Source organism: Pantherophis guttatus, chromosome 1, assembly GCF_059756535.1.
Source record: "Pantherophis guttatus breed Tessera chromosome 1, ASM5975653v1, whole genome shotgun sequence".
Classification (NCBI taxonomy): domain Eukaryota; kingdom Metazoa; phylum Chordata; class Lepidosauria; order Squamata; family Colubridae; genus Pantherophis; species Pantherophis guttatus.
Window position 1 is genome coordinate 216,557,725 of NC_142063.1, and position 15,404 is coordinate 216,573,128.

At 39.7% G+C, this 15,404-nt stretch overlaps 1 protein-coding gene and 2 long non-coding RNA genes across 5 annotated transcripts in view; 1 reads left to right on the top strand and 2 right to left on the bottom strand.

The window, feature by feature from the left end:
* Positions 1-815: 815 nt before the first annotated feature.
* On the bottom strand, positions 816-5,610 carry LOC117674191 (uncharacterized). 2 transcript variants are annotated; one of them, XR_004593748.3, is made up of 2 exons: positions 5,506-5,610; positions 816-2,865 (listed from the first exon to the last, which is right to left on the bottom strand). It is a non-coding gene; the product is annotated as an uncharacterized LOC117674191 (long non-coding RNA). The 2 variants fall into 2 exon arrangements; XR_009621929.2 differs by lacking the exon at positions 5,506-5,610 and adding an exon at positions 5,325-5,403.
* Positions 5,611-7,469: 1,859 nt separating this feature from the next.
* TRAPPC12 (trafficking protein particle complex subunit 12) overlaps positions 7,470-15,404 on the bottom strand; it is a 75,535-nt gene continuing 67,600 nt past the window's right edge. For both annotated transcript variants that reach the window (XM_034432026.3, XM_034432025.3), the window contains exons 11-13: positions 10,581-10,681; positions 9,510-9,597; positions 7,470-7,822 (exon numbers count right to left, since the gene is read on the bottom strand). In XM_034432026.3, the coding sequence (XP_034287917.2) occupies positions 7,580-7,822; positions 9,510-9,597; positions 10,581-10,681 (432 nt within the window). In that variant the 3' untranslated portion in view covers positions 7,470-7,579. The remainder of the gene's footprint in view (positions 7,823-9,509; positions 9,598-10,580; positions 10,682-15,404) is intronic.
* Positions 9,515-14,785, top strand: LOC117674190 (uncharacterized). Its single transcript, XR_004593747.2, has 2 exons — positions 9,515-9,630; positions 13,636-14,785. It is a non-coding gene; the product is annotated as an uncharacterized LOC117674190 (long non-coding RNA).

A 15,404-nucleotide genomic window follows, 5' to 3' on the forward strand; every position in this document is an offset into this window, starting at 1 on the left:
AGCAGTTGCGAGGGAATTCTGATGCTGCAGAAGAATTATGATAATCAAAACATTAATGACCTAAAGATGAAAGTCAGCTCTTAAAACTGACTTATATTACTTTTGAAGTAATATATTTCCATTTTCAGTTATTTAAAAAGTTGCTAGGCTTAAGATGTTTGGGGTGGGGCTGAAGCTGCTTTTCTGTGCTGAGCTGATGCTTTGGAGCAGCCTCCTTTCTGGTAAAGATTACTGTAGACCAGTGTTTCTTAATCTCAGGAACTTTTAAGATGTATGGACTCAAGCCCATACATCTTAAGGTTGCTGAGATTTGGGAAACAGTGGATTAAACCGAAACCCTTGTTTTTCAGAAATTCTTAAGAAGACTTGAACTTTTTTGGAGAGCATTCTCCTAGGCTTATATGTAAGATCCTATTTTTTCTGTTCTGATGGCTTCTTTTAGGTTTAGTGCAGGGCTGTCAAACTCCTGGCCTATGGGCCAGATGCGCCACACCCGGTTTAGCGAAGGGGAAAAAAGTCCAGATACGTCATGTGATGCCGCTGTGACAATCTGAGTTTGACACCCCTGGTTTAGTGCATGGATATTTTAACTTGTTTTATTATCTATACAAGATGCCGAGATTCCTTTGATTGTGGCAGGGTAAAAATGTGGTAACCAAGCTTGAAATCATGGCTGCATTTACACAATATGCTTATCTATAGCTAACCAGTTTATATATACCTGACCACATTTCTTGGATTTATTTGTTATTAGACATTTATATCGCAGCTTATTTATACAATGTGCTGAACTATACAGGTTGGATGCGCTTAGCTAGGCTGAAATAGTTATTTTTATTGTTCCGAATTGTGCGAATATAACCAAGGAATACAGAAAATCAACAGTATTTTGTTTTAATTTTCAAATGATCTAGGCCTCTTTCCTGTAAGCCCACTGAAATGCAGATATTTATTTTCTTATTGATGCATTCATTAATTGCCCAGTTCTACGGGATTGACTAATCCCTGATTTAGATTCTTCTCACTCTCCCTATTGCAGCAGTTTCTAAAAGTCAATACATCTCTATGGACAGAGAGATGCTGCTGATCTAAATGAGAAAATGCACAAGTAACCATACAGATGAGTGAATCATTGGTGCTTCAGCAGAGCAACAAGTGGGAGCTATATTTCTGCTTAGCTGCCTTCTAAGGCTGCTAGTGTGTTCCATTAGTTCCATATTCGTTAGGTGTGTAAAACGCAGCATTTGATTTTTAAAAAAGCATGAATATATTACTGCAGCTCCTTCAAAATTAGATATGACTTAAAGCATATCTTTTCCTGCTATTATGTAACTCCTTTAAAGGGTTCTGATATTCTTTGCTTTTATGGAAGAGCAATCACTGCCCTGACTTAAGGAGTTTGTTTCAGTCTACAAAAAATGCTAGGGTTTTACATTGGGAATTCCTGAGCTTGGTGAAGAATGACATCTGAAGTGGCTGGAATTGTACTATAAAACTCAAGATACCTACTAGATGGCAGCAAAAAGCTAAGTTACTTGTATTATTACTTTACTGCCACCTAGTGGTGTTTTACAGCCAAATTTCATAAATCCAGCCCCTTTTTAGTTAATTTACAGCCAAATTATGTGGAAACTCCTATCAAAAGCCCAGAGTCTCTTGAAATGTTGCATAAAAGCTATGGCATAAAAAAGGAAAAACGTGTCTCCTGTGCAATCTGGAACAAGCCAGGCCTCATTTAAATGTTGAAAATAGTGTCCTCTTCCCTGGAATGATTCCAGCTTGCCTTCACCTTGATTTCCACGGCAATCAGAAAAGGAACTTGTTTCCTCTTGAAAAAGAGGCTATGTTTTGTTGGATTTGCAGCACCTCCATTCCTGGTCCCTAAATTTAACGGTGGCTTTTGTGGATTATGATGCACCTTAAAATACTGTGTATGAATCTAAACAAATATCCAATTTATTTTAAAACAGAATCCTTTTAGATTTTATATACTGTATCTGTTATGCTCTTAATTGAACCATGGAGATTACAACAGAACTAAAAGGTTAAAAACCGCAGAATACATGCTAGGGAATGTTTTACTTGGTGAATTTTTACTTGTCACACAACCGTGTGAAAGACACAAGATCGTGGACAGCAGAAGGCTTTTCAAAAAACAAAAGCCAGCTGGCTGACCCCAAAAAAAATCCAGATGACAGGACTGCACTCAAGTCCTGCAGTCACACTGGCATATCTAGAATGTGGGCTGTTTCATTGTGTCTGAGCCTCCATCCATGTTTTTGCTATTTTCCTATTTTGCTTGCTTCTTGGGATGGAAAAAAAAAAATGGCTGGCCGTGATGAATAGCCCTTTAAAAACCAGAAGAGCACTTGAAGACCTTGGGAAATTGAGACTGCTGACTGGTTTGAAGAGGTAAAGATTGGTGCTCTTAATTAGGCAAGCAAAGAGGCGCTGTTTACTTTGGTTTGACAGCCGCTGTGTCTGCCCGCTCTCAATCAAGAAGCAGCTTGAAACCCCCAGGACATTTGCTTGTTCTTTTAAATTTCAGAATTAAAAATTTAGCATCCACGAAAGGGCTGGTGCCTACTAGGGCATGGAGCGGTGGTGTGGTGCCAGTTGTCTGTGAAGCCCATCTGCTAAGTTCCTGCTGTTCCAGCCCTTGGCACACGCTGTCTGGTCCGACAGAAATCCTCTCTTGGCTGTCAGGCAGAGATTTCAATGCAGATTTTTTTTTTTTTCCTGGGAGCAAAACACAGCATCAGACCCTTGTGCTCTGGATGGAAATCAGCCACTCTTTCATGGACAGTTGCCATTGTTGCCCTCTTTTGCTGTTCCTAAGTCTTGGGGTTGTACAGGAACAGTTGCCTGATGGGTTGAAATTGAAATGGTAATGAATCAAGAGGAGTATTTGGGAGTGGGGTGCTTCCCTTGACATTCCTATATACTGAGCAAATTGTAACAGTCTTTAGAGGATTTTTTTTTTAAAAAAATATATGGAATAGGTAAGCTGATATATTTGATATTTTTGCTATATCCCTCACCACTTCTTGCTACTGGTCACTGGATTAGCTGAATCTGACGGAACTTGGAGTCTAAACTGTCAGTTCTGTCTCCTGTTCCCTGTCCTTACCAAATCTCCCTGCAGCACCTGAATGCTTCAACTTCAAAAAGGAAGAACTTAAAAAGAAACAGTTGGCTTAAGAACCACAAAATTCTACATAATCATGAAGCAACTTATACAAGAATCAGGAACTAAGTTTGCACATCATATTAAGCCATAATGTGATTTGCATTGCTTGGATTTAGAGTGCAGTGTGACTCTAACTATTAAGTTCTTCAAATCATGGTTTATACCATAGCATATTATGTGAACCCAGCTAATCATAGTTTATTGCAATCCATTTCCTGCTGACCAGTGTAGAGCAACATGTAATAAAGCACATTGGTTTGCTTGCAGTTACTGCAAAGAAGATGTTGACAGCTAACTTCTATTAATTGTAGGGGGCATGAATTGAGCCAGTAAGGATTGTTATAATTTTATACAGATTTTTACTAAAACCTACGGTTGCAAATAAATGGATTAACTATCTAATTTACTGCAATAAATCATGGTCATACAAATTGAAGTTTAGTGTAGCATGAACTACAGCAGAAATGTAGGATGATAATTTATTAAATATATATGCTATGCAACTTCTAGCAACTCTCGGCAGTTTACAATTAAAACAATAATGGCAAAGAGAATAAACCTAGAAGGAAACAGAAAGAAAGCATCAGCCATTCTCTCCAAAAGCTGGGTGAAGAGCCAGGTTCAGGTACTTTGAAATACCAGCATGCCTACCTACCTACCTACCTACCTATCTATCCATCCATCCATCCAATCTATCCATCCAATCTCTATCATCTCTTTCTCTGCCTCGCTCCCTCCCTCCCTGTCTCTCTCTCTCTCACACACACACACACGCACACACCAAGATTTAATTATCTGGGTTTGAACATTACCTAGAGGAACATTGTCCATGGGGTCATGATGGGTCGGACCCGACTTCGCAACTAACAACAACAATAAATCATGGTTTATTGATTTGTGATTGTGCATCTTTTTTCTTATGGGCACCACCTCCTTATTGCTAAAAGACTTGTGAAGACTTCATGCAGATGGAGAAAGAGCATAGAATAGTAAGGTTTAGTCCCTTTCTGTTGTGTGTGGCAGAGGAAATAATACTAATTTGTCTCTCAATTCAAGCCCATTAGGTTAAGCCTGACAAAGATTTAATTTTGCAAAAAGGTAAATTGTGCTGCCAAAAGACTACAATTTTGCTGCTAAATTTTAGTAGGATGAACTTGGATGACCACTGAAGGATATATACTTGGGGTACAAGCTCAGCATAAAGCTTGTGTGAAAAGCACATCGGTAGTTTAGCATTTTGTGTGAATCAGGATATAGTTTATGGCTTATAGGAATCTGACCATAGCCGTTGTGGTCTTAGCAGATGTGTTATGAAATCATGGCTTTATACTGTGTGAGAAGCCAGCAAAATGTGGCTAGGTTTGCACTTTACACTCAGCTATGTCTGGCTTAGTTTGTGCTTATTTATCATTCAGCATATTACCTAATGTCATGATTCCTGGGTGCAGGATCAATGAACCCGGGATAATTGTATATTGTATATTGTATATTGTATATTGTATATTCAATCAATGACAATGAATAAACAAGCCATAGCTTATCTTTCAAATCTCTAAGGTGAGCTTTATTGTTTTCTGGGTAACAAAAGTTTAATTTACCACTGTTTTCTCCTAGGATAGATTTAAAAAAAAACTCTTTGTTTTCTAAAGTACAAAGCTGGGACATCCTATTGAAAGGATGGGCAGTCCAAGGGCAGGTCCAATTCTGTTTAGCTTTTGGAGATCGCCCATGGAGCTAAATTAACAGAAGCGGCTTCCCTCTGCTTTCTCGGGCCAGGTTGCAAGGGCCCATCGTAGCCCCGCTTGCCTCGGGGAGGGGGTCGGGGGGAGTTACTTCTCGAGGACCCTGCTTAAAAATAACGCTCTCCAGATGCAAGACGAGGAGATTCGTCTGCCCTTTGAATCGCACGCGCACGCGCACCGGAAAGGCAAGCAGAAGCCGAGGCAGGGCTGTCGCGCGGGCGCCCGTTGGGTCACCCGCCATCGCTGAGGCGAATCGCCTCGCGGGGCAGGCAGCCCCTTCGGGAGGGGCTCAGGAAAGCCTGTGCAATGATGGAGGAATGACCCCCCCCTCCGCAATACTCCTGACAACCCATAAATCACTTTTTTTTTTTTTACTATTTCTACAATCACACCTGAGTTCGCTCCCTCTTCTTTTTTCCTTTCATCGCAGCTGGAAGATGGCTCGTGTTCCGTCCCTCCCCCCCCCCCACCGCCCTTCACAGGCTCGGCAACCAACGGCTCAACAGCCTGGCCCGCTGAAGAGCTAATCCTCCAGCGGGGACCTGAGCCGTGTCGCCCTCTCCCCTTTTGTACCGGGATCCTCTGGAGAGCTCGTTATTCCCCGCCCGGCCGCCTCTGCTCCACAGGAGGCGAACGTCAGCTGGGCCGGGAGCCGCTTTGCAGCTCGCCTGGCTGGCTGGCAACCCTTTCCTCCTCCCCCGCCGTCTGGTTTGAATGGCAGCTCTCTTGTTTTAATAGATCCCTTATTTTAATTTGGCTTTTCAAGCAGCAGCAGCAGCAGCAGGCTTTTAATGCTGGCGGAGAGGCGGCTTCCTCATTTTCACCTCTAAAGCAGGTCAATTCGCCGCCTATTCAGTCACCCGTCACAGTAACCTTTGGAATTATCCAGGGCTCTCTGGCGCGCAGCGTGTGAGAAGCATAGCAATAAGAGCAGCGCACCTGCTGACATGCTCTGCCAGCACTTAATGCATTATAGATACATCCAGGCAGACAAATCTGGAGAATATACTCGCTGTCGCCCTCCAGTATTGCCGGCATCTTTTGCTGTGGATGCACGTGGCCACCTATGTGGGAATGCCCTCACCTGTGGGCAAAAGAGGGAAAATAAAGCAACCTGTAACATGTTGAAGGCATGTTGGTCCAGTCCAGTCCGAGATGGCAATAATAATAATAAGGCCGGTTATCCCTCTCCCTCTCCCTCTTTCAAGTGTGCAGAAAAGAATTTCTGTGTTTGAACACCATTGGGGTCTGGTCCATTCTCAAGTGAAAGCGTGCTTACCTTAACCTTATTTTCCTGTACTGAAGTTCTGGATGAATCATATTGCCCTTCGCCTAAATATGAGTGGTTTGTTGTTTTTTCCTTAGGGTTTTGTAGTTGTATTTATATATTTAAAAAATGTATACAGCCATTTGTATTACATAAAATAATCCCAGGTGGCTAACAAATAAATGAAAACAAAAGTTTATGATATGCTAGGTACCGATTGTAAACCCAGAGTGATGTGGGCCCCCGTTACTCAACAAATCATAATCGGGAAAGCTATGACTGGATGTGATACATGAATCCAGTTTTTATCTACCTATTTCATCTGAACAAGCTATCCTTACCTTCAAATAATTAGCTTCTTGAGCTTACTTGGTAATAAACCAATGTACCACATCTTGGTTGAAATCAATAGGCTTTTTGCTCACTCAATAGAATGCATTGTTCTCTCCCTCTGTGTGTTTCTTAAATTTGTCCTGAAACACACTTCAATGCTGATTTCAGGGGTAAGTGGGGGCCTAAGAGGGCATGTTCAGAGATAAAATTATTTTTGCTTGCAAATGCTGTTTATTCATCTGACGGACAAAATTCCTTATCTTTAAGGGAAGAATTTGGAGAGAAGATTAATGAGTGAATTATGAACAGATTCTTTCTTTAGATGAGTCTCTTCTGCCATGAATACAATCTGGCCCTCTATTCTGATACGCTTGGTTAAATCCTGATGCATTTTGATCATAAAGCAAAGGAGAGAGAGTATTAATATTTAGGTATACTTTCTTGCTTAATTGGGTAAAGTTACAGGGCAAAATGGCAGTTTTCCATACTGAGCAGGCCTGGTTGAAACAGGTGAAGGAGGATGTGTCCCATAATTCTTCTCAAAACAATTTAGGACAGTTTGTGGGGGTCGAGTGGGTGCACTGCTTTAGAGACACCCCCCCAAAAAAACCTAGACTGGAGCCTGTCTTTATAATTTCCTACTTTATTACAACCTTTTCCATCCATCACCCCACTGTCCTCCAATTCTATACACACAATCACTACATCCTGAATGTCTAGAACAAAAGTCATCGGGACAAATTAACTTATATAGGTCACTATTAATAGGAAAAAAGCCCATCTGAATAATTTTGATGGTATACACTGTAAACTGGCAGTAACTTCAGGGATGAATTTGATGGTAGATTAATAGGAAATCCTGTGGATGATATACAGACCAGTGTATAAATTCCTATATTACAACAATTTTACCATGTATTCATAATTTTACCATATATTCATAATTAAAGAGCTTTTTTATTGCACTTGCTGAAGGAACATTTACAGATTAGCCGAGGTATATACAGCTTCTTAAATGAGTTTTAAGAAAAAAAGAAATGGATGGTCTTATCCTAACTTGAGGCACTGCGTGTTGAAGCTGTCACCCTCTTTGACAGCTACAGCTTCAAGTAGAGCCTGTTTCTTTTGCATGCTGCGAGAAGACTCAAGTTCGTACATGGTTGTCAAATTGAAGAGAACACTCTCATGGAGGTAGTGTTTAGGATCCTGCTGAACCATCCCTTCCAGCTGATGGAGGGAATCCTTCAGTTTTCCCAGATAAAGAAGACAAACAGCAGCGTTGTTATTAGCCTAGGGAAAATAGATATATTAGATTTCTTTATGAAATCCAAAGGAACCACTCTAGAGAAAACATAGCACACTTTAAATACTTTTTTTTTTAATCCAAGCCTTGATTTTGAGAAGGGACTTGGATGCTTTCTTTGTTGCTAGAGTTCCCACCATTAGAAACAGCTTGTTTTCAGAGTTCAAGATGGATATGAGGAACATCTCAATTTAAACTGGTTCCCCAACTGGATGCCCTCCATTGACTAGCTGAGAATTTTGGGAATTTATATTTCAATCCATATGGAGGGTTCCAGATTGGAGAAGGTTGAACTGTATATTACTTTGTATCATTCTAATGAAGTTCACTAAGCAAATTCTGATTGTGCTAAGTACTGATACTTATTACCTCAATGTATACAATTAGTTCTTAACTTACGACCAGCTGCTAAGTGACTGTTCAAAGTTAAGGCAGACCCCCTAAATGCTACTTGTGATGTGGTCCCAAAGTTATGGAAGTTGCAGTGCCTTTGCAATTGTTTGTTCTTATAACCAACTGCAAGGATGCTGCAGCATCCCTCTATTTATCTTTCCACCATCTCCCACACAGAGTCCCTGCAGGCCTTGAGCGTGGTCCACACTCCATCGTGCTGCACACCTTCCTCCTCACCCCACATCATCCATCAGACACCTTTAGAAGATCTCTGGAGCTTGGGTTAGGGAAGAAGATCAAGTTGCCTGATTTCTAGACTGCATTGCATGATTCTGAAAGTGGTTGCCATTTTCTGAGCAGCCACACAATTCAAAGTGGCTGCCTTGAAAATTGCAGCTACTTTCAGGACCATACCACCCTGTCCAGCAACAAGGCTTGCTTTCCTTCCCTACCACAAGCTTCGCAGCATTTTGCAGTGTTCTGGAGCTTGTGGTTAGGGAAGCACGGCAAGCAGTTCCATTGCTGGGCCACATGGTGCTATCTATCTATCTATCTATCTATCTATCTATCTATCTATCTATCTATCTAGTCTGTCTGTCCGTCCGTCCAATTTATGTGCTGCCCTTCTCTATTGACTCAGAGCGTCTTACAATGCATTATAGCAATAGCCTGCATACTTTTATGTATATACCTGCTTATTAGGGCTTTCGGCCCCCTCTAAGCGGTGTTGTTCTATACAAAGCTGGCTTATTGCCCCCACAATCCGGGTCCTCAATTTACCTACCTCGAAAGGATGGAAGGCTGAGTCAACCTTGATCCTGGTGAGATTTGAACTCGCACTAATTGCAGGCAGCTGGCAGCTAAGTCTTAGCTAACTTAACAGCACTTAGTCCACTGCACCATCGAGGTTTTGGAAGTGACCACCATTTTTTGAGAAGCTATAATTCAATGTGGCCAGAGGAGTCTGAACTGGAGCATGGCGTACCGCAGGGGGTGGGTGAGGCCTTGGGAGGTCTCCCAAGGCCTGCCTTAGGGCCCCTGAGGCACCCCATGGTTCACTTAACAACCACATCAGGAAGAACAGGGATGCAGCATTGTAAGTAAGGTGATCCACATGGGCGCTTCACTTAACAACTATTATAACTCATGGCAGCCTCCATTATGGTTGTCGGTCAAAGTCTATGTGTATATCCATACAGTATTATAAATCAGACACTAAAGGACAATTTACTTTTAAAGCTTACAAACCATGGCTATTTATTTAACATTAAGATTTCTTACCACAGAATTCGATGGATCAATCTTCAAAATTTCTGTGAAATATTTGTGAGCTTCTGCAAAGTTATTCTGACCAAGATGGAGAAATGCCCTAAAACATAAGAGTAAGAAGAAGAGAGAAAATGTATGTATTCTTTCAAAAATGACTCAGTTATAAAAGGAAACTACATTCTTTTCTTTTCATAGATATGGATGTTCTCTCATAGATATGGATCTTCATAAATTAATCTTGGATCTAAATTATAATTTAATGTCAGATTAAACAATGCAACATGAAGCAATGACTTGATAGAGTAGCTAATTCACACATTATGAAGAGGTGAACAGAAGTATAGCACTGAGGTACAACTTAACGGAATTCTTTAGCAGATTCTGTTTCCTATATATATATTTGCCAATATGTACAGTATGTGGTCTTCACAATTTTAGATAAGCACTTAAAACATTAAATGAGTACAATAATTATTTCTCTTGTTCACGGATAAAAAGGGGATCCATGGAAGCTTCCAATGGTTAGTGGTTTTAGCTAGTTTCTTTGAAGCTTTATTCCAAGTGCAAGCACCTATACTTTTGGGAAGTGCTCCCAATAATGCTGTACAACTTTTGAGAAACTAGGAACAGAGGGAGAGAGGACTCAGAGTGACGAAGGCCTCTTCCTCTAGCATATATGAAATTCCTCTAGTATGTATGACATTTTGCTGAGCACAACTCTAGATCCAATACATTCAATGTTCCACTGAGTTAAATGGTTCTTCTTAGTAATTATGGGTAAGTCTGCATTGCAGTATTAATCTGTAAAGCTGATATAGAAATTTGCATGTGAAAGTGGCTAGAACAAAGCATATATATAGTGGTTAAGGAAGAAAACTTGTAATAAGGTATTTTTTTTCAGGGTTACACTATGTCATACAAATCTCATAGGCTGCTAGGTGCCAATCAGTTTTTCTTCTGGCAGCTGAGGTTACATAAAAGATAAATGAGGAGAAAGGGGTATTCTCTAGGGCCTCTTAATGTTCACAGTGCATTCTTTGCAAAATCATATCTTAAGGTTAATTTGGCATTTATGTCTCCCACCTGTTCATTAAAACCATAATTTGGTTCTTCAGTCCATCCAATTTCTGAGTCACTTTTTCAACGTCTTGAAAATACTTTTCCGCCATTTTAATGTCTCCAATCTGGATAGCACATAAATGGTAAGTAACAGTTATTTTAATTAACAAATCACAAGAGAGGCTCATCAATAGGTAGATCTTCATAAATATATTACTTTCAACATTAGGAGCAAAAGAAGATAAAAATGTAATATACAGCAAATATAAATACCAACCTAACCCATCAATACATAGCTAAAATTAGTGGTTTGGGTCAACATTGATTTTAGTAAATCATTCACTCACACACACACACACACACACACACACACACACACACACACACACAAACACACAAGTTTTCAAAGTGTGACAATGTGCAGATAGCAGAAGTGGGATATACTGATTCAGAGCTATCTAGCTCTTGGATCACTCCAATTATATCAAATCTGAAATAGAAATTCTTTAGAAATAGCTCAGTAATGTTCAGGAAAATATTCCAGAGAACCAAAAGATAAATTTGTTCACATTTTTTAAAAAATAAATTTGTTCTGACACAGAAGTGTCATGATGTATGGCTATTTAGCCCTTTTTATTTTCCAATTAAGGCACGTTGTACCTACAGTATCTTGTTCCTAGTGCTGATTAAACAACCTTCCAGTTCTTATTCCAGGCATTTTATATAAATGTTTATTGGTGGCCTTTGAAAGCCAATCCATTCCTCCATTTATGAGCACACTACTCTGAACTGAAAGCGGTTCTGAGATTGTTACAAGAGCCCTTTTCTACTAGACGCAGGGAAGATCAGTTGCTTCTCAAGTTCAGTAATTTGAGAAAGATTTGATGTCTGGCCAAAAGGCAGCAAGAACAAATCCACACTAAATGTCCAATTCAAATGATATATACCTGTGTGCGTTCTAAATTTCCCATAGACTAAGTGAGGTGATTTTCCTTCCTTCAAACATTTATTTATTTATTTATTTTATTCAATTTGTATCCTGCCCTTTTCCTAGTGGACTCAGGGTGGTGCACAGCCAGAACTAAAACACATACCAATACAAAATTTAAATTTTTTAAAAGAATTATATTGACTTTGGCCCAAAATTTAAAACGTTCAAACTAAAACCCATTGACAATTTAAAAGGCTAAAAAAAAAAAAAAAAAAAAAAAAAAGGGGGGGGGGGTCACGCCAGCCCTGCTTGATGGAAAAGTTTTTAGGGCACAGCAAAAGATCCAGAGATCCGATATCCTTCATATCTCTGGGGGCAAATCGTTCCAGAGGGCAGGAGCTGCCACAGAGAAGGCCCTCCCCCTGAGGAGTCCCTCTCTGTGGGAGCGTACTGGTCGGTGGGAGGCTATTGGCGGCAGAAGGCGGTCCCGCAAACATCTAGATCTCAGTAACTAATATCTAGATTGATCAAGTTCTCTCAAAGGAAAACAGGTTAATTACCGTTGGCTCAGTGGCCTATGTAGAGGGTCAGAAAGAGAAATAATTCCAATTTCCAGAACAATTTATTGCATGCAGTGAAAACAGGATATAAAAAATGGGTCATTATGGGCTAGAGTTTTATTTGATTATTATTTTATCCTTGCTGCAAGATGGGGCTTATTGCTCAAAGGAAAACAGTTTCTTGGTTATTTATTATGGACTGCTGAGGGCTTTGGGCAGTGCTAAACAGGCAGGAAATTCAAGAGTCTTTCCAGAAGCGTGATTGTTGGGCTACATTCAGTTGGACACTTTATCTTTTGTATCTGGTCTCAAGACCAGGTTTGCTTTGGGAATATTACAAGAGGAGACTACATAACACACTAAACTGGAATAAACTTCTGCAGATTCTTTGGTCCTCCAGATGAAAGTGATGGCCTGATATTCACCTGTAAAATACTGTGATACAAGGCAGAATTTATGCTTCCTTTAGTGATGGCAAGTTACCCAGATCCTAAACTAAAGAATCCCAAACCATGACATTATCACCTCAATACTTAATAGCTGGAATGAGAGTGTTATTAGGGAATGTAGTATTTGGTTTCTATCGGACATAGTTCCACTTTTGATTCACCTGCCCATGGAACATTCCTTAAGAAGGTTAAGAGGAATATATCCAGGTACTTTTTGGCAAATCTGAATGAGCATCAGTATTCTTCTTGTGAGCCATGATTTTGGCCTTCTATTCTTCCATCAACTCTGTTTTTACTGTTTTTGATTCTGGAATAGCCAAGGTAAAGATGGCCTGAATATTCCTGTTAGTTATTCTGGGGTTCTTTGTGATTCCTTGGATGATTTCATGCTGTGCGCTTGGGAGTAATTTTGAACAATTTTTATTGTTCAAAATCTTTGTTTCCTAAGTTACTGAATATGAATTGGTGGAGCCCTAACATTTTCGAATTGATTTTGTAATCTTTTCCAGGCTGATAGGCATCAACTACTTTGTAAGAAAGGTTTCAAAATATCTTTTAATTGGGCCATATATCCTTGTAACATCTGCGTTGTGAGAACTTCACTGTGATGGTGAGAGCTAATATATGATATATAGTGCAGAATGGGTCTACACCAATCCTGGTTGTGTACACCTAGCCCTAGTTATTCCTTTAATTGAACATGGAGGGTGATGACCTTTTTATACTGGCATATCACTTGTTGGATGAAATAAGTGAAACAAGCACTAGTTGTCGAATTGTTTAGGGTAAACTTGGAGAATCATCATCATCAAGAACTTATTTGGCAGTTAGCATCTACAAGAGAGGCTCTTGCATGGCCTTTTAGCTAGCACAAAGAGACAGTCTTCCCTTTCCTTGCTCCAAAGCTATGGGATGTGTTCCCTTAATTCTCAAAGAAATTAAGAAAACAGTTAAAAACAGGGTTTTTTTTTTCAATCAGGTTTTTAACAGTTACTTGATTTCATGCTAGTTCAATTTACATTTTAACTTTTAGCATTGACTTTTGTTGTAAGAAAACTAAAAGTACACATCAGATTAGAAGGGCAAGATATAAATCTAACCAACAAACTAACCATTTCCTCTCCCTCACAATTTCACAGCTTTTCTTGTGCTTCTCAGACTGCACACAGACATGGCCTCCTGGCAAATGAGAGACGGCTTCTGTGATGCCACGATTCCAGACCCCTTTGTAAAGCCACAGGCTTTTCAAGTGCTATTGTTCAAGGTTATGTAAGCAAGCCAATGGGTTTCTTGGGCTTCGTCTTCCATTCTATTGCACTGGAAGGAAAAGATTCCACTCTGACAGTAAAAACCACTAATTCAAGAATGTCCAATAATCCCTCTTCCCCCAAGGCCCTTGATAAGAGCAAGAACTGAGGAAGACCGGAGTCCCTTCAGAGCCTGTTAACACTGTTCTATGAATTGGACAGACAGATTGTTCCTCTGAGACATCAGGCAATCTCCTTGTATCGTACCCAAGGTTGGGAATCTTGCCTTTCTGCAAACCAGCCTCTGATGACTCTTAGTAAAGAAAGAGCAGAGTTGGGAAGCCGGCTCCTCTCTTCAGAACAGTCTCCTAAAGGGAATCTCGTCTATTTTACTTGATGGATTGCAAGTCTGTTCAGCAATGTAAGAGGACACAAGCGGTTTTTCCAAGAATGATTTGACAAATGTTTTAATATTCTGCCTGCGACAGGCTATTTTCAGTGTGAATCACCTAATGATAATATTCTTTTAATCAAAAGAAGACTGGGTTAGATTGCTTCTTTAAAAAGAATCATTTCTTTCAGCTGACTCCCTGCAATTGTCCTGATCCCAATGCTACAGATTCCTTAGGTGCATTTGCTATCTAACCTAGTTGTAGAGGCTGGATTTCATTCTTCATGGTTTGGGAGCAGGACACTTGAAAGACAACTTCCCTCTGCCTCGAACTCCTCAGCCTCAAGATCTTCTGAATTTGCTTCTCAAGACCCTCCAAAGCAGGACTTTCTCATAGGTCATACCCATCACTTATCTTAGTGTCATTCTGATGCCAGGCCAAGTTCTTTTTTATTTTTCAAGAGCTTTAGTGCTTCATTCCAAAGTTTTCCTTCATAACAGTTTTACAAACCAACAGCTTTTGTTACTATTGTATACTGAGTGTATTATATAGTGAGTTAATTTCTAATTGCCAGCCACCTCCCAGAATTTATTACAAGCTGTCTAATACATATTATTCAGAACCAAATATTAAATTATTCAATAATCAAATATTAAAACTCTTCAATTTAGTTATAAAAGTGAGGAAACTCTGAAATATTGTAAAATTATAAAAATATCTCAAAGCCTTCTTGGGAGTCTCCACTTGTGAAGAAAATGGTTGTCCCATTCCGTTTTTCACAAAGTGACTAAATTTCAGTGGTAACTTCTTGGAGGTTTATGGTCTGATTCAGTGTTACTCCATTTGTAACTGACTGATTCAGTGAGTTGTCAGCAGCAAGCTAAATATGGCCAATGTAAGGGGCAATTAAATATCCCTTCTTGTGTTTGTTATTATGCTGAAAACAGAAATTTTCTTTTGGTATTAAAGTCACATGGGGAAAAAACAAGAGCAGCATAGATTTCATGCTGAAGACAAATGCAGCATTGATTTTTTCAAAAAGCACCAATGCCACAGGAAACCAAAAAATAAATTTCCCTATCAAAAAAATTTACTATGTTACAAAAATGGAAGCAGGCAAAGTGAGACAGCACCTCAGGCAACTTATTGTTAGTATTTGCTTGTTACTGTACTTTTACACCAGGAATGGGAGAAATGTTAAGGATTTTCTTCCTTTATGCGAAAATAATTTGGCTGGCTGTGTCAACTACACACATTGCCTTGATTAGA